Source organism: Osmia lignaria, chromosome 15, assembly GCF_051020975.1.
Source record: "Osmia lignaria lignaria isolate PbOS001 chromosome 15, iyOsmLign1, whole genome shotgun sequence".
NCBI classification, from domain to species: domain Eukaryota; kingdom Metazoa; phylum Arthropoda; class Insecta; order Hymenoptera; family Megachilidae; genus Osmia; species Osmia lignaria.
This window is the reverse complement of record NC_135046.1, coordinates 12,933,858-12,952,323: the sequence shown is the minus strand read 5'-3', so window position 1 is coordinate 12,952,323 and position 18,466 is coordinate 12,933,858. Positions and strand designations below refer to the sequence as shown.

Sequence of the window (18,466 nt, the reverse complement as noted above, 5' to 3'; positions counted from 1 at the left end):
CTACTGTGCGCGCATGCGTGGCTCTTTCTTATATATGGATGCGCACGCATGCGCGTCGCGCTCAAATGGCGCGCGCCGATAGGAATGTTTGATTTGATTTAAACACTTATCATTTTTCTAGGAAATTATTATTTCATGTGCTGTTTCAAATTAAATCAGTGTTATATCGCCTTGTAGCAATATATTAATATATATATATTAATGTTTCAGTTTAATATTTTATAATTATTTAAACGGGCAAAATAAAAACAATATTATAGTAACATAAGAACATTGAAAATATTTTAAATTCAATATAGGTGTTTAATTACTATGCAATATTCATCTTCAGTTTCTTAAAATTCCTGCATGCATAATAAATTGGAAACCCCTGAATTTAAAATGAAATTCTGAATAGAGGAACTCGAAGGAAAGTGAAAAGAATTAAAAACACCCGATCACCTGCAGCAAATGTTTAAATCATTTTACGAACAGCAAAACTTCACTATTATTAGACTGACCTTACTTCATTTCTTATAACCTGACTGTATCGATTTATAAAAGGTCGATAAACCTATTATGCAAGCACGTCTATACCTTCCAAAGTACTCTTTTAAATAGCACTTTTAAGTCCGTAGACCTTTTATCATTTTTCACGACACGATTAAGATTCTAGCAGCCGATAATAAAAGATATCTTTTTAGGACAAGTATTATGAAAGAACACGGACGCGCGTTGATTAACATCGTTTACTGCCATTAAAACTGAAACACCCTTTAATTGTGTAATATACACTTTTGATTCGATGGAATCGTCATTTTCCAACAGGAAGCATTAAAACAATTAAAAGAGGTATTTAATACAGCACTGAATTCTTATATCATTAAAAGCTAATTAAACGCAAAAATGTATATTTTAAGAAAATATCAGTGTTTCGAGCCACCATTATCGGGCTCGTGCACCATCAAGCTCAAAAAAAAAAATGATCTTAAATATCGCCTGAATTTTTCGGCGTGATTACACGAATGACCCCTTAATACGTACCTTGAAGATCACCTCTTCGTGTGCCATTTCGCATCATGAAACTTAATGGCACGTGTTTACTCATTCCTCTTCGCTCTCGTTAATTGGCCCGTGGCGTGCATTCATTGATTAATGACGACCCCACCCAGCCAGTTTTCATAATCACCGACCAGCCTCCCTCGTTCGTTGCCAATCGACGGACAAAAGGGGTCGCTGAAAGAAAGATATTGCCCCTCTTAAACGACAATCATTTTCCCTCCGGACCATTTCGACTTCATTTAGAATAAGAAGAAAAAAAGATAATCTATGATTTTTAAATGTGTCACATTCAATTTGAAACTTGTCTTTGTTTTCAAAGATTCCTCCTCAGTCTGGTAATTCATAAACGTCTTACGGTCGGCCGTAAAATGCCGTACGATTGCGGTCGTAATTCTTTTCTGCTGGGACAACAACCACGTGGCTTGTAGAGCGACCGTTTTTCAGTTTTCACCAGACAGAAGGTTATTGAACGTGTCGCGGTGTGGCAAGACAAACCGTGTGGAACGAACCACGGCGACATGTTCATTGTTTGAAGAAACGTGTTTCTTCTTTCATATACTGATAAAAGATTTTCCCTATACCTTACCACGTGACATTTCGAACTTTCGATCCTGAAGCTTTGGACTCTCAATCATTGATTCTTCAAGTTTTCACGCCTGAAACTTTTAATTTTTTAATTTAAAACCCTAAAGTTTTATTAAAAACTAAAAGAGGACATACGTAACAGTACCTGAAAAAAGAAGACGTCGAAAGATCTTCTAACTGTACTGTTACTGTTTCTTTTCTCCCTTTTCCCTTTTTCAAGCCACTTTGAACGCATATTAAACCCGTCCACGAGTCGTTACAGCTGTTTTTCAAGTGGCAGGCCCATTCTTCGATTGTTAAACAACACGATGCTTCGATCTGTCCACGACGACCTCGACTCGCCCTTTCTTCCTTTTCCCGTTTCTTCGACCAGACAAATGCACGTCGATTTTTTTACGGATCGGTGCACGGAATTTTAATGACCAACCTCTCGTGTGTATTCAACGACACCGTTCTTTTCTATGGGACGACAAAGAACGTGCCCCGCTTTGTAGAAAGTCCCCTATAACTTGAACCGCGATGACTTTATTACTTGATAAAAAAAAAAAAAAGAAAAAAAAACAATTCTAAGAGTTTTTGAAAATAAGGGTAGAAATATACATGCTTTCCTTGACATTGAAATTAGTCCAACCAACCACCACTTGAAAGGACCTTTTCGTGCTTGTTTATGACAATGCCAAATTGGTCTCTTGGAGGTTCAAACGTTCTCTGGCGTATGTCCAGAAATATTGCACTTAGAATCGTGCATTTCAACAACTTCTGACGTGGTTCAGCACTCGAAGACACTCGTTCTTCAAACGACCTAAACAAACGTACCCAAGTGTAGAGAAATAATTGTTCCACGTGTGGCCGAAATTTAATTAAAAATTTACACGGAACAAATTTACCTACTGCACTTATCCGTTGCAATAAATTACGGGTGTGTTCCTAAAAGCAATTATTAGTTATCAGTTTCTCTCCTTTTTCTGGTAATAATATTTGAATAATGTCATTAACGATATAACCGGTTAATTAGGCGAGTTTTTCCGGAAGTTTTACCTGCATTAGAGAGGCGTTGATTTATCGCGTCGTCCGGGAACGAGCGATAAAAGCATCCTTTCCGTGGTTATAAAAATGACAGGCCAGGTATACACATATTACGGGCACACGACCCACGCGTACCTCTTTCCAATGATCATCGTGTCACATATACTTGTTTATAAACCTTCTTTTTTATCATAATTTACGGCTTAATACACGTCGGATAGTTGACTGTTTTCTCTATTTACAATAGAACGACTCGATCGTACTGATCCATTTCTTCGAAGGATAAAGTCCTGCTTCTAGAGAGGTACGTTCGCCCGCATCGTTGGCTGCTAGTTGTGTCGCAAAAACTTGACGTTCCTTCTTTTCTTACCCCAACGACCTAGCCAGTGTTCCTGTAGGAGCTGCAGTCCTTCCCTGGAGGATCGCTATGACACGTATAATCAGCATAATCGTATAATGATTCTTTCCTGTTTCTTCTTTTTCGACGAGCCATAGGAAATGGAAAGGACGGAAGTATGTGTGCCCAAAGGCGAAGGAACTCGCGAGGAGGGAAGAGGCGGTGGATTTCCGCGAAGAAAGGGAACGGAGAAGTTCTGCAACAATTACTATCGCAAGGACGATAATGCGTGGCACTTGCTGCCGACCGGTTGCATGCCAGATGGCCAACACGATTTTACCAAGAATGTTATGAACACTTTAACGGACGCTTGAGGATTATGATGGCAGTAAATTGAGAGATACGAAGAAATTAATTTTTATTTCGAAATTGCTGTCCGTACGATCGATAAAATTCTACACGTGTTCTAGCACTTTAGACTTTAAGGTGTAATTAATTTGAAAAACAATGATATTTTAGCCAGGTGGAAGAATGAAATCAGACGAAGAGTGTCCCGGGGTACAGTAATAACACGCGCAATGTTGCACCGATGGACCCACGGTCGTTGGCAGGGAAGAAAAAGAAATCTTTGCTGGCGAAAGATCGAGTTAATATTCAACCAGGTTTATCCATAAACCTTCGTTTAACTGCGCGTAACTGCACGTCTGAAACACACTTTGATATCTTCACGAGCCTTCCACGTTAAAGTCGAGCCCGGCGGAGCGTACATTTTCTACCCGGGAACATTCGAGTTCATGACACGTCGACGGCAATCGTCGTTTCTCGGTATCTTCGATCGTAATGGAGGTTTACGAGACCCGTGGACCAGGAAAGAGGACCAAAGAACCCCTTCGATCAATCGGACTCGGACGGTGAATCGACGGTCGGGCAGATTCACGAGGTCAATTAGAGGCTCGTCTAATATTCTATGCATGCATAGGTCTAGCGAGGGGTTCAAATTGAAGCCGGCGTTAGGGTAAATGTAATTATCGCGCGACGACTCGGAGCATCGTCACGGCGAAAAGCAAGGAACAAGAGGACGAGGAAAACTTATAATTACCGACCTCTCATCCGCGATTAATCATGCGAATAACAGGTTCGGGAATAAAAATCGCATTAACCCACCTGTCGGCCGATAAGTTTGCACAAGAAGATTAACGAGCCCCATCGTCGGTGTTCAGCGAAAGTGCGCCTGCATTCCAATTTGTCGCGCCGTTTCGGATCGGCCCGCCATTGCAAAACGAAATTAAACTTGCCGTTTAATCGTACCGGATTGTTTCGTTTCGAAAATCACTGCCGATCCACTCGCTGCGTTTCTGCATATCTTAGGATATGCACTCTGAGCACGATGCAATTCTACGGGTGCAATGATTCATAAGACGAAATGATTGATGGAGCAACGTGAACTTGCGTTGCATTCAGAAACGCGGATGTTACTTTGGTTCGTAGGCTCTAACAATCTGCTTTGGCAATTATGCTCTAGGGAAACTAAGATTTCCTTGTGAATCAATATATGCAAGTAAGTATGACTCGATAGAGGGATGCCTAATGAGTTATTCAAGGTTTCATCCTCTATCTTTCTCGATTAGGGTTTATAATCAGAGATTTTGTAAAAATTCAGTCCACCATGGACGAGTTCCAAAAACTGCATGATTATGTCAACATTGCGACCAATTAGGTAAAAGATGTAACAAACATAATTTCTTCTTCCGTCGTTGCCTAATGACAAAAACCATCCTACTGAAATGATATAATCATCACGGGTTTAATAGCTCTGGGTGCAACTAGGACACAAATAATTTAATGCCGACTCGCGGGACAGCAGGTCTATTTGACGAATTATTATGAAACATGCGGTTTCGTGAAATACGCTAAACGCTAGACAGGTAATGGGAGGTGTTCATATAAAAGGCGTTGTCGTTTTCTTTCCTTGCATACGCAAGCTGATTATGCAGCCATTGAAATGGGTACGTAGCTTTGTTTGAATTTTTTGATTGTTAAATATTAATTAATTGTGTGATATATACAGCTGAGGATACTGCTAGTAATTGTCTGTGCCGCTGGGCAAACGCTGCGGACCGTCCGGCAGGCAGGGTACAGCTACAACGTACCGAAAGTACCATTCACGTTACCAGGCCCACCAGCACCTAATTATGGGTATCCTGCTCCGGCTCCACCACCAACTTATGGTCCTCCTAGACCACCGCCACCACCACCTCCTCCTCCTCCTCCTCCTCCTCCTCCTCCTCCTCCACCACCAACTTATGGTCCTCCTAGACCACCGCCACCACCACCTCCTCCTCCTCCTCCACCACCTCCACCACCACCGCCTCCTCCTCCTCCCCCTCCACCACCACCACCACCACCGCCTCCTCCTCCTCCCCCTCCGCCTCCACCACCGCCACCACCGCCTGTCTATCTACCTCCAGCTCCTCCACCACCGCCTCTACCTCCTCCTCCGCCTCCACCGCCACCGCCGCCGCCGCCGCCACCACCACCACCTCCTCCTCCTCCTCCTCCTCCTCCGCCTCCGCCTCCGCCTCCGCCACCACCGCCACCACCACCACCTACATATTTACCTCCAGCACCCCCTCAACCACCACCAAGGGTTTCAACGCCAGCACCAACCTACTTGCCACCCTATGGCCAAGGCACTCAGCAAGCAGCCAGTTCTGCATCAGCATCTGCAACAGCATCAGCAAATGCGGTAAAAATAATAGGACCAGTCACGTCACCTGGTACATCTGGAGTGAATGCAATTGCTGATAGCAGTTCTTCAGCATATGCTTCGACGTATGGTTATTCAGCTCCAGCTCCTGCTGTTGCCAGTTATCCAACTTCTAGACAATCATCTGCTGTTAATTATAATTATTCTCCACCTACTAGGATAAGTTATCCTGCACCTCCACCGGCGCCTAGTTATCCGGCTCCAGCGCCCAGTTATCCAGCTCCTGCGCCTAGTTACCCAGCTCCTGCGCCTAGTTATCCAGCTCCTGCGCCTAGTTACCCAGCTCCTGCGCCTAGTTATCCAGCTCCTGCGCCTAGTTACCCAGCTCCTGCGCCTAGTTACCCCGCTCCTGCGCCTAGTTATCCTGCTCCTGCACCGAATTATCCTGCTCCAGCACCTTCTCCAACTTATGTTGCTCGACCTGGACCGCGTTATCTTCCTCCCGCTCCTGCCCCTGCCCCTGCTCCGGCCCCAGTTCTTGCTCCTGCTCCTGTCCCTGCCCCCGTTCCCCAACCTGGTTACCTTCCACCATCAGGTTAAATACCGCTTTACTATGTAGTTAATTTGTTGTGACCTTATAAATGTATATTGCAAAAAAATGTCTGTAATTCTGACAATATTCTTATTAAGTTTAATTAAAATTTGACAGCAATGTTAATTAAATAAATTTTACAGTTAGTTTACAGAGTACATTAACCATGTATGTATGTTTATTAACAAACCAAATTTATTTTACATACATTTTGTACGATACCAGCTAATGCGACTACAATGAATATCACAGCATTTCTCAGGTAGACATTCTGGATGTCAGTCTCAGTAGCTTAAAAGTATTAATCAACTAAACACTAGGCTTACAATTAAATTGAGTAGTGAGTATATCTCAGTTAATCAATTCTGTAGTTCGTACTTAAACAAAAATATATTTCGACCACGAAACATTCGTTAAATCCGAACTATTTTTAATTAAATAGCCATAATCCTACTTGTTAGCGTTCTACATCTAACGGGATATGACTATGTTACGATTATTAATTTTTTACGATACGTTGAAACAAACGAGTCCTTTAAATAAAAATTGAAATTTACACGAAACACGATGCTAATCACGTATATCAATTAATAATAATTTGACCGACCAATACATCCAGGACATAAATTTTTAAATTAAATTTCAGAGAACTAAAGAAATATAGTACACTTTCTGGTAAAAATAGTTAACCGATATCACAATAATTGCCTTAATTAACATAAATCTAAATCAATCTCGCAGAAATGTTACACGTTGATTACGTATCACTAAACGAAAAAGGAATGTACATTTGTGAAATGCTGGTAAATAATTAACATAAATGTAAATCGTAACAACGTGAAAAATATATGCACCTTAGCTTCTGGCAAGAATAATTTTAATGACTGATTGATTTGATTTATTTCTTTTCTTCATTCGTCTCCAGTCTCTGTTAGTTTGTCCAGACAATCGTACGATTTTGATAGAATAATATACCTGTAACAAAATAATAATATTAAAGAAAAGAAATCATTAAAATGGTCATTCAGGAAAGCACCAAATCCCCAAAAGCAAGCGGTGTAGGATCGATCACGTGATATCGCGTGAAGGGTTAATAAAGCAAAGCACCGGAACTAACCCAAAGTTACAGTGATAAATCTATCTCCTGTAACCCAACCGTTTATGCGTTGGGTCTCTCCTGCCTACATGGAGGACCATTTTCCCAGCCTTGGCAGCCTTGAACGTCTGCAGCGCCTTGGCATGGGTCAATCCATCCATGGATATCCCATTGATCGCCAGAATTTCATCTCCAACTTTTAGAGTTCCCTCTTCGGCAGCTTGGCCGCCAGCCATGATGTCCTTCACGAATATACCCATTGAACCTTTGGTACTATCCGAGCCACCCACAATGGAGAAGCCTAACTTCTTCGAGGCACCCTTCTCCAAAATGATGGTTAGCAAATCCATCGACAAACTGGTCGCTCTTCGAGGACAAACTAAGGTCGTAGGTGGTTTTCTTACGTAAAATTTTTTCATGCCAGTCATCTCCCGGTCACTATCTTTCTTCATGTTCCCATGATCCATACTGATAGACAGATTTGTTTTATTCTTTATTGTCTTGCTGGGATCCTCTCGTTTGAGATCAGGGACGTTCTGTTTCAAGGTCCACACCGCGGAGTCGCTTCTAGTGCGGACCAGGATGTCTCCCCAGGTGTCGCCAAACATTTCCCCAAAGACGAACGTCGGTTCCCTAGCTATCTGCAGCTCAACGACACCTACACAACTTCTTAGAGCATTCCTCGCCTCTACAGCAGACATCCCACGTAGCCTACGTCCACAGACCCGGACAATTTCATCCCCAATACGAAACTGCTTTGATTTAGCTGCCTCTCCATTGACGTTCATCTTCGAGATCACGTAGAAGGGTCTAACAGCCTCTCTTCTCTCCACAGAGATACCTAAGCTACCTGGTTTCTCCACTGTCAGCTTCATCGTTTTCAGTTCCCTACGCACCAAGGTCTTCGCAGGTGTTTCAGGAGGATTCATGGACTTCTTCATCTTGTTCCTGTTGCTGATCACGTCAGAATCATCGGGATCGATGCTCGACCTGGTTCTCTTTGGACTATAGTACTGCACAGGACTATTAACAATGGTGGAGTTGATCTTCGTAGCTGGGGGGCTGTCCTTGCAAGGAGAAGCAGCATTATCGAGGAGATTCAACGTGCTAGAATGCGTATGCTTTCTAGATTTCAGAGGAATCTGAGATGTTCTTTCTTTCTGCAGGTTCTGAAGTTTCACTGCTTGAGAGAGTGGCACTGTCTGCTGGGTTTTAGCGAAAGACCTCTTCCCGGATAACCTGAGTTCGCTGTTCCCAGAAGAAGTAGGTATTCTTGACTCATTCGAAGCTTGGGACAGGGTTTTCTCACATTTCTTCAAGGTGTCCGCTTGCAGAGATGCGCAGCTAGCCTGGAACTCCGTAAATCCTTCGAAGGTATCCTCATCACAGCTGTCTGTGTCTTCAGCTTCTGACATCAAGGCCGTGGTGTTCGTTTGTATGGATTCGTTGAGAATGTTCTTAGTGATGACTACTGTGTCCTCTAGACAGGAAGGTCCTGGCTCGCTCTCTTCTCTTTTCTTTGGGGTACTAACTGGTAGGGATAAATCGACCCCATGGTAGTCGTCCGAGGTTATAGAGAAGCTACGGGGTTTCAACATGGCCGGCACTGAGTTTTCACTGTCTGGAGAGTCGGCTCCAGCTCGGGTGCTATCAGAATCATAACCACTCTCGTCGCAGCCTAATCGCAGGTTGTTCAGTAGGTCTTCCAAACCAGTAGTTGTGTATGGTCTGGAAATCAATCTCGTTAATTTCTCAATTTTTAATTATGAAATAATTGACTCACCTGTCGCATTCGCTACCACTTGAACGAGCACTAAACAAATTCCTCTTGATGTTACTGAGTTGGTTGCTGAAGAAATCCCTGGTCTTACTTCCATCAGAAGCGGACTCATTGCTTCTTCTCTTGGGACTAGTACTTCTTCTAACTTTGTTTAAAGTCTCTTTAGCGAAAGTGGTCCCCTCCTGAGTCTTCAGCATATTTTGATTCTTCAAGATATAATCAAGAACCCTTTGCTGTTCCTGGAGGTCCTGTATACTGCGACTGAGCTGCTTCTTCTTCTTGTGAAGAAGAGTCCCACGATTCAGTCTACTGTCATCCAGACTGATTCTAAAGGGGACATTTTTGATTGCACCTTCGCTTAGGGCCTTTTCCATCGGATAATGACTGATACAAGTGACGTCCTCTTCTTGAATAGTCACGTTCCTCGTTGATACGTCATTGCTTAGAAAACTGCTATTTCTTTCGCTGCTTCTGAAGAGATTTCTTAACGATTCCACCCTGGAAATTCTCTTTGGTCTTGGTAGCTCTGGCCACCCAATGGCGCTCTGAAAATGGTACATTTATTAAATTTTCGCTGCTGAATATTAACAACCCCAAGTGTTACTAATATTAGTCAGGACATTTACATTTTCTTTTTCGTCTGTGGCACCCTTCCGGTTCGGACTCCATCTTCGGCTTCGGCCGGAAACCGAAAGCAATTCGGAGCTATCTGATCTCTTCAGCTGATCCCATCTTCGACCCACTTTCCTGCCCCATGTTGAAATTCCTATAACGAACGTCAAATTTTTAAATGCAATTCTATTTCAAAATGAAATTCTTTTTAATTGTCCCCAATTTGCACCTTTACGATTGGAGACAGAAGACTGCGACGACAAAGATTTTTCATTATTACAAGTATTTTCTTTTATGGAATTTTTCGATTCGTCCTTTTCATTCTGAGATATCTTCTCACTTTTATTATCATAATTTTCGTCTACTACTGTCAGAGGCACACTTCCATCCTGAGATAACGGAGTAGCCGAAACTAGTTGAGGGCTGGTATCACAGGATTGCCGTTTAAAGAGACGCATCGCGATAGCCTGGAACAAATTAAAATTAAAATAATCATCGTGTGCATCTGCTTCAGGGTAGAGGTACCAAATAAGGTCATCGGTTCGTTAATTCAGTGAATAAGACATTCGTGCACCTGTTAAATATTTGCATTTACGTTTCCTTTGGGCTATTGTGTGTAACATGATGTTTATTTGAATCAATTTCAAATGCAACAATTAAGTTGTGTAACTGCACAGAAATTTCAAAACTTTCTCCTAATGACAAAAAATACATATATTCGAGAAACTGGTTGCGATACTAAAAAAGGCGATGTCCTGGTGTGCTAGAACTATATGAAAAAATGATTCGAATCATCAGTAAAAGTCTGGATCGTTGAACGATCACTTTCCCAGCATTCCAAGGACGTTTAGCAATATTTCCTGTATGGAAAGAGGAGAAGCTTCACCTACTCACTACCACGCTTACGCCTTTACAAAATCATGCATTTCAAAAATTGAACACGCAATTACACAACCGAAATTTTCTCACGCACATAATCTGTTCACGATTAATCAGAAACCCACGCATCTGAACAGAGATAAAAGGTCATCAATGAATATTAAGAATATTACTAAACCTCTTGAAATCGTAATCATTGCTATCAGTCAAAACTGCCAGGAATCAAATACATATAGCTAGCTAAAAATCACTGACAATAATTAATATTGGGTCATTAATATTTTTACGTTAGAAAGTAATATTGAAAGTAAATTAACATTATTAGTGTGTCAGTGTACACTTTCCAAAGGTTAAATAGCAATAAGCAGATGACTTTATAGTCTGCCTTAGAGAAGAATGACGTTTTTAAATGAAAATTTTCTAAATTGCTATTATAGTGTCACCCGTTGTACATACATCGACAGGATTGGAGAAGAGAGAACAGGGTGTGGAGACAGGAGGGAAATAAAAAAAGTGTATGTAGCGTGCCCACGTGTGTCTCGAGCCGGCCGTATAAGTGCATATCACATACACCACATGCAGCGGCGAAGTGCAATGCATTTTTCCGGGATGGAGCTAGTACAGGAGCTCGCGTGAAAACCGCCATGCTCCTCTCTCTGCTGAGTAAATGCTGCACATCCGGTCGCGATTGCGACGTCGAAAAAACCTCTCAACTCTTTAACCCTTGAACAACGGAGCCTAGGTCAATCGTGACTGAAACTTTCATATATTGAAGGAATAATTTCAAAGGAACAGTGTACACCCTTCAAATTCAATATATTTAATAAACTAAAATGCAAGGACGTTACGGTTGATGGACACTCTTTCTGCAGCTTTCTATATCGTTTTGTGAAATTGAAAATCAATGACTTTCACGCGTCTTTTAATCGATCGACTATCAATATCCATACCAATGGTATTTATCAAATTTCTCCAGACTTTCGCTCGTCTACATTAAGTATCATTATCTCGTTAGTAGAGCTACGATTCGAATTAAGATGATAATTATGCAAAATTGCTCTGGGGTATTAAAAGAAAATTTTTCAAATTTTTCTTTCCTTTCAATTTATAACGATCAAAGACCGACCACATATGGCTAGGCATAACTGTAATGCATCTCCCGTCACCTATGATCTCGCACCGTTACCTTGAAATGGGTGAGCCTGCCTACTGAATAACAGAGATTCGAGTAGAGACCATTTCAATTTTCCATGGGAAACGAACGGAATATGAAGATGAACGTAGGACGGGAAGCGAGTGTTTCCGGTGTACTAACGCGACATCCTGATGCATCTATTTCTGGAGAAGCTCCTGGGGGGGGGAATAAGAGATAGTTTTCGGGTTGCTGGTGAATGAAAAGAAGCCCGTTAGAGGCGGTACACCGTCTGGCTTCGACGTGGGTGCTGTGTAATTTGATGCTGTTTAATCGTTACCTCGCTGCACCGTTTCCATGGAATCGTTTCATGGAACGGTCTATGGGTATATACGATATGGCTTGTGGTTCTTTATGGGACGATCCGTTGCGGTCTGATAGGGTAGATCTACCATTTCCAGCCGCTATCTTAATTTTTTCTGATGTTAAAAGTGATAAAACTTTGTTAAAAGTGGAGATGCAAGAAGTGTTTGTATCCATGATGAGGAGGATGACGAATCCCCAAAATGCATCTTTATTTGAGGAACCGGTTCGAATCGAAAGAAATCAGTGCCACGGTGTCTCAGTCGACGTCTCTTTCATTTTTCTCTTTTTTCGAGCGTAGAAAGTAAAACTATGGGTCTCGAACGTCCTCGGCACGATCATCTGACACAGATTCGAGATGTGCCCTCCATGGATCTCCTTCTCGAAAGGATTTTCATGGTCCTTTGCAGTTGAAAGCGGATTTGTTCGGATCACTTTGAGATGGAATTAAATTTTTGAAGATTTAAAGCAACAGACAAAATGTTTAAAAAATCGCCCTATTATTTTTAATCCACCGTCGAATGAAAATTAAATTACAGAAATTCCCTTTACTTTACACTCGCGAAGAGTGTTCGTAGAAATCGAACACTTGGTAGATATTGCTCGTTAGACAGGGTTCCTGCAATAGTAGTGATAATTAAAACTTTTTGCAAACAACACCGACGTTGAATGAACGTCGGCCGAGGATATTCTAGGAATGCAACAGGTTTTTTCTTTCGGAAGAGAAACGTAAACGTAGGAAACTGGTTAAGAATGTTCGTCAACAGCCCTACATTCCGTCTTAAACGAGGCAAATCTAATGGGATCATTCGCCCCGATGAGAATCGTGCCACCACTTGAGAAACTGTCCTTGCATAGTACAAAGGTACAATATTAAACCTGAAAGGTACTCTAAAGTCGTTCTGAAACTAGTATTTTCTAACTTTCCTCGCCAAATACTATTAGAATTTACCTATAAAAATAAATCAATAAAGATCGTATGCCCGAAAGTAAATTATTCCCACAGAATAGTAATAATTCTTCGTGCAAACTGGAGAATAGGCGTTAGAAAGGAATAGAGGTCCATTGAATAGATGTCTTTATAACTGTTACAAGAGTGCAGGACGTCGACAAGAGTGTTGGTGAAGGTTAGAGGATTTATGCAAACCAGGAAACAATGTTCTCTCGAACGTGAGAGAATTAACACGCTCGGTGCGAACTCGTATTTATGGTCAAGATTTTCCTCGAGATTCGCGCAGGGTTTCCGACGAAAATTAAATAAACAAAATAATCCAAAGGCAACACACAATACATTCGGCGTGGGAGAATCGTCAACCTGCGAGGACACTCGACATCTGTTCCATTCGAAGCCCTAGCCTAGGGCCGGCGAAGGGCAGGTTCCCATGACCGAGAGGGAGGGCAGGTATACGCGAGGTCAGGTGTGCCCTTCCAGCTTTTCGCGACACAACATTTGTCCATTGTTCGATCAGGTACCCCGGAATTACTTTTACGACCTCTGATCTTCTCGAAATTCATTTTACACCTCTTCGAAATTTTACGGCAAGGTAGAAAGCTCACGATTAATAATAATTTTAACATTCACCTCCGGGAATTATCAGAGCGTCACGCACGATCCATTGTAAATTTTCCGGTACGAGAATCTATTCGAAATAATAGCTTAATGGTAACAGTGTACCATTTTAGGTTGAATCAACGTACCTGAAACGTTTCTCTTAGCCGGCATATTTAATGCGTCTCCTTAATTGCAGTTCCACAAAGTAATCGTTAGCGCGAAACGGTATAATTACACGACCCTGAAGAAGCTCGAGGTTCGCTCTCTTAAAGGGTAGATAATCGTCGAGGCTAATTCTTCTGGAGCACGTGTCACGCTTATAAATTGCTCTTTTGCAAACGAAATTAAGCCCCCCTCCAACTTTTTATTTGCTACCGGTTGACTTCTATTATTTACTGAATTAACGCCACTCTGGCTGATTGATTACAATTACAATTTTGTTAATTATGTAACATAGGTGCCATTCTATTTTTACGCTAATTATAATGGCACGTTTAGTTAAGTGAGAACTCGGTTCGTTAAATGCAAACTACAATAGCACAATGGAGGCTGGGTTAATGATTTCACGTAGGATGTAATTAGCACGTGGATCTTGTAGCTTTGTTTAAAAAATCAGAGCAATCTACAGGGGCCTTTATCTGGGTCCTGGATGACACGCGAAGGTCACGTCGAAGAAGTTAAGGTTCAAAAGGAGATGAGAGGAGAGAGGTATATCGGCTAGCGAGAGAGTTCGTTGGCCGATTGGCTGCCTTCACCGGTGTACCTCTTCGTCCGTTTTATCCTTTTTTATTTAGCAAGCATCGAAGAACACGCGTACACGGTCGCAAGGTAGATATATACACAAGGAGTGGTACCTGGTTTCGTCGAGGATGACGTCATCGATCGACAAATCCACCCAGGTGAGTTCAGGTTGCACCGTTCCTTCCCATCCTTACCCTTTTTAGTCCCGGGATAATATTGGACGATGATGAAATTTGTTTTATTCCAAGGGTGGGCTAACAAGGTATCCTTTTTCTTTTATTTTCCAACCAGGGTGTGAACATCTTTGGGTTATTAATAGATGCTTTCAGGAGATTAGTTTTACCTTTCTGATATGGTGAATGAGATGAAAATATGCAAATTAGAAATTAAGGATCACTAATTAGAATTTAAAAAAAAAATATGAATCTTAATTATGATACACAATTTTTAATAAATTATTCGGAATCAAAAACTATTAATAATATGTTCTTCTAATAAAGAAAATATTGTACTAATTGTGGATTAGGGACTACTAATTATAAACATACTGCCTTCCTCTAACAAAGAAAAACTGATATAAAATTTTTGAAAATCGCTAGATGAAGATAATGATACAGTGATTATAAGTGTAGAAAACAATCTAAGGTCTCATTAATTCAAAGCCTTTTAACGAATACGATGACTAACTGAATAGGACAATGAGAATTGCAAAAGTTGCATCGACGATTGGATGAACCAAGGGTCATTAACGCCCATACATGAATCAAACAATAAGATCAGTCGCATAATGCAATTATCCAGTGTGTCCATTTGCACTGCCAATCCCTTTTTTCAAATACAAATTGTCACCCATTGTTCTCTTTCTATTTGAATCTTTTATTAGACAAGAAATTTTTATCGAATCATACTCAGGGTAGCCACGATGGTTGAACGGTGAAACGATGTTCATATTTACCGAACCATGTGGCCAATATGTGTATACATACACGTCTACCTGACTAATCCCTTGTATTTAATTAGAGAAAAATTTCTGAAATTAATTACAGCTAAAAATAGGCTAACTGGGAATTTTCGAAATGATTAAATACCAGTTGGTAGCATTTATCGGTGGATAATTCATACGGGTAATTTCCCGAGACGAGTAGGCAATAATTCAAGTTTGTTTCTTGAATCCTTGTATTCATACCATGATAAAGAATTTGCCTATGATTTACTGCCGGTTACCGCGATTACGAATGACCGGGAATATATTAAATGCATCTTCGGGTTACAAGACACTCGCATTTACATAATTTATACCGCGTATCGCGTTTATTTGCCAAATCAACGACCTCTAAGTATCTATTGCTACGTTTGTGTACCTTTCAACGGAAATAACTAAAAGCATTTTGCATGAATTTCGTTCAATTATTCTTTTAAATGTGAAACGGGCTCATTGTTCTTCGAGAAATTACATTAATTACAAAATTCGGGAAATCACATTAATTTATTTACAGCTATTTCTAAGCCCATTGCATTCAAACTCTTACAAACTTAATCAAACACAAATATTAAATTTTATAAATACTGATAATAGTTACTATTGCTAACAAGTTCTTTGAGAAATTACATTAATTTACTTACAGCCATTTCTACGCTCATTGCACTCAAACTCTTACAAATCTAATCAGACACAGCAATAAATTTTGAAAAATTGTCGAAAGCACACCGAATAACATCAGTTTCGAATTAACTGAAACGAACTAGTATCTATTTGAACCGAGAAAGTCCAATATTTTGACGAATCCAAGGCCAAACAATTCGCGACGCGACGATTTGTTTCGTGTAAACAATCTTGCGAGCAATGAACTTTGATTTACCAATTCGTGGAAAGAAGATCCAAGGAATTCGTGCAAAAAGAAATACAAAGAACGTTTCATTGTCGGAGAAAATCGCGACGTGTTTCGCGAATGTTTCGCTAATTGGTATGGAGTCAACAAAGGAACTGCGGTTGCCATGTAAAGATTCTTCTATAACATTCGAACTAAGATAAATGGCTAAGAAAATTGTATAATAATTTAAAAATATCTCTATAATAATTCCGTGATTATTAAAAATAAATCTCACCTCTGACTAGAAGATCCTGCAATTCAATGCATAATAACAAAATTAAATGCACATTAAACAAAACTGTTTTGCACTGTTTATTTTCGACGCCGATTCACGCGTTAGAATAATTTTTCAGAGCGATCGGTTAGAAGCGATCACCGGCACGACTCTGTCGAAACTGGCGAGCGGATCCAGAAACGAGCAGCTTCAGGGTAAGGTTGCCTACGCGCCGATGCACGTGGGTTCCGGAGAGGGGAACGGCAACAACGAGGAGGAATATCGAGAACCTGAAGGTAGGTATAGGGTATAGGTATTCGCGAATACCATTTCCATGGACAGGAAACAGGGTGGTGTAAATCATTCGCACCCTTCCTCCACCTTTAACGACCTCTCCTATTCCTATCTTGAAATAAAGAAATTATATAATTAACACAAAATTAGTACACTATAGTTTATTGGTTTGTCTCGTTGGACGTTTATGAGAGGAATACAGGATGGGTCTATCGGTACAGAGTGCCTTTTTTACCATTGCCTCCTCTCAAGGTCTCTACGAGAGATGTGAATGAATCTAGAACCTGTTCCCCTCTGCAGCTTCTTTTTCAAGTCAGGATGCAACCAATAGGCTCGTTGAAAGCTGCTTCAGAAATTGTCCTCTGCCAAACGATGTTTAGATGACTCGAGCAATCAGCGTGAATTTTTACCTTAATCCTGAATAAAAAAGAATAATTTATCAGATCAAACAACCCACGAAGTGTCAGAAACAGAATTTAATCAATTTTTCTTTAGTGAAAAAAAAAAAAAATTAAAGCTACCCAAAATTGGATATCACAGGTAAATGATCAGCAATCAAAAATCGAAGTGATTGCAAAATTGTCGATTTCTCGTTTATGACATACGGCCCTGAGCATATACACGCGTTATCTTCGGCCACTAATCTAAAATGTTTCAACGTGGGCTGCGTGGGTATGGACGAACATCGCCGCTTTAGAAACACCTCGAATGCCTACGCCTTTCACACATGTGGTCAGACATCGGGAATCAAAGGATCTCGGGTGATTTTAACCGGTACATTTGCGTAACACAGGTAAATCTACCGGTACAGGCACCTGGAAATCAATTACAGAGGGTTACAGGATAAATAAGAAGAAATTTGAGCTCAGAGGAGGAATTAAATGGTTAAAGTTTTTCCCTTAATTTCCCTAAAAATGAGAGACCTAATTAGCCTGATCGTTTATTAATTTACGAGAAGTATCATGTCACGATGTCCCCTTCACCCGACTACTGAATACTCAATGTCAATGGCTACTAAATTTATTCTAATTTATTCGACCACGATACCAGAATCGTGACTTAACGTGTACCTTTCTCGTTCTCGACCTTCCTTCATTTTTCTTAAAGAAATTAATCGTGTTCGCGCAAAGGTAGACGGGATTTTCCAAAATAGCAAGGTTAACGTGCCACCCACTGATCATGGGAACTTACGAAATCAAAAATAGCCAAGGTTTAAAAAATTATAATTTTTTATGTTTAGGAGAGATAGTTCCAGTAAATTCATCTAACTCACAGCAAACTGTAATTACATGAATTTCTAAATTTTCGTTGTCTTAAAGTTTACGGGATTTCCAAAGTGCCCTGCCTGGCTAATCCAGGATGAGTTCTTGTCCCTAGAATTTTCACCAAGGGTCTCTCAGGTACTAGAATTTCCAACACTTACCGTTTACCTCATTTATGATTCTATTTTTCCTCTAAAGCAAAGGAAACAGTAATATTCCTAAAAATAGAAATTTAATATTCCTCTCCCCATAATTTTGCCAGTCAAGCGCGCAAGTTCGTTGGACAGCAATTTCTTGTTAGCCTTATAAACAATAATTAACAGGTTACAACTGAAAGGTGTCTAGTCAGAGGGGACAGCAAAGGACAGGTGAGGAGTCTCAT

At 40.7% G+C, this 18,466-nt stretch overlaps 2 protein-coding genes across 4 annotated transcripts; one reads left to right on the top strand and one right to left on the bottom strand.

Annotated features, from left to right (window-relative positions):
* Nucleotides 1-5,670: 5,670 nt before the first annotated feature.
* LOC117608288 (uncharacterized) lies at nt 5,671-6,296 on the top strand. Its single transcript, XM_076692351.1, has 2 exons — nt 5,671-5,735; nt 5,801-6,296. Exons 1-2 carry the CDS (start codon nt 5,671-5,673, stop codon nt 6,294-6,296), a joined length of 561 nt encoding a protein of 186 aa, XP_076548466.1.
* Nucleotides 6,297-6,470: 174 nt separating this feature from the next.
* On the bottom strand, nt 6,471-16,693 carry LOC117608144 (uncharacterized). Of its 3 annotated transcripts, XM_034332788.2 has the most exons (7): nt 16,550-16,693; nt 14,557-14,790; nt 10,006-10,243; nt 9,791-9,930; nt 9,168-9,709; nt 7,445-9,112; nt 6,471-7,263 (listed from the first exon to the last, which is right to left on the bottom strand). In XM_034332788.2, the coding sequence occupies exons 3-7, from the start codon at nt 10,232-10,234 to the stop codon at nt 7,200-7,202; spliced, it is 2,643 nt and encodes an 880-aa protein (XP_034188679.2). In that variant the 5' UTR covers nt 10,235-10,243; nt 14,557-14,790; nt 16,550-16,693; the 3' UTR covers nt 6,471-7,199. The 3 variants fall into 3 exon arrangements, with proteins under 3 accessions (XP_034188679.2, XP_034188680.2, XP_034188678.2); XM_034332789.2 differs by lacking the exon at nt 14,557-14,790 and having other exon boundaries at nt 7,406-9,112; XM_034332787.2 differs by lacking the exon at nt 14,557-14,790.
* Between the last annotated feature and the right edge of the window lie 1,773 nt (nt 16,694-18,466).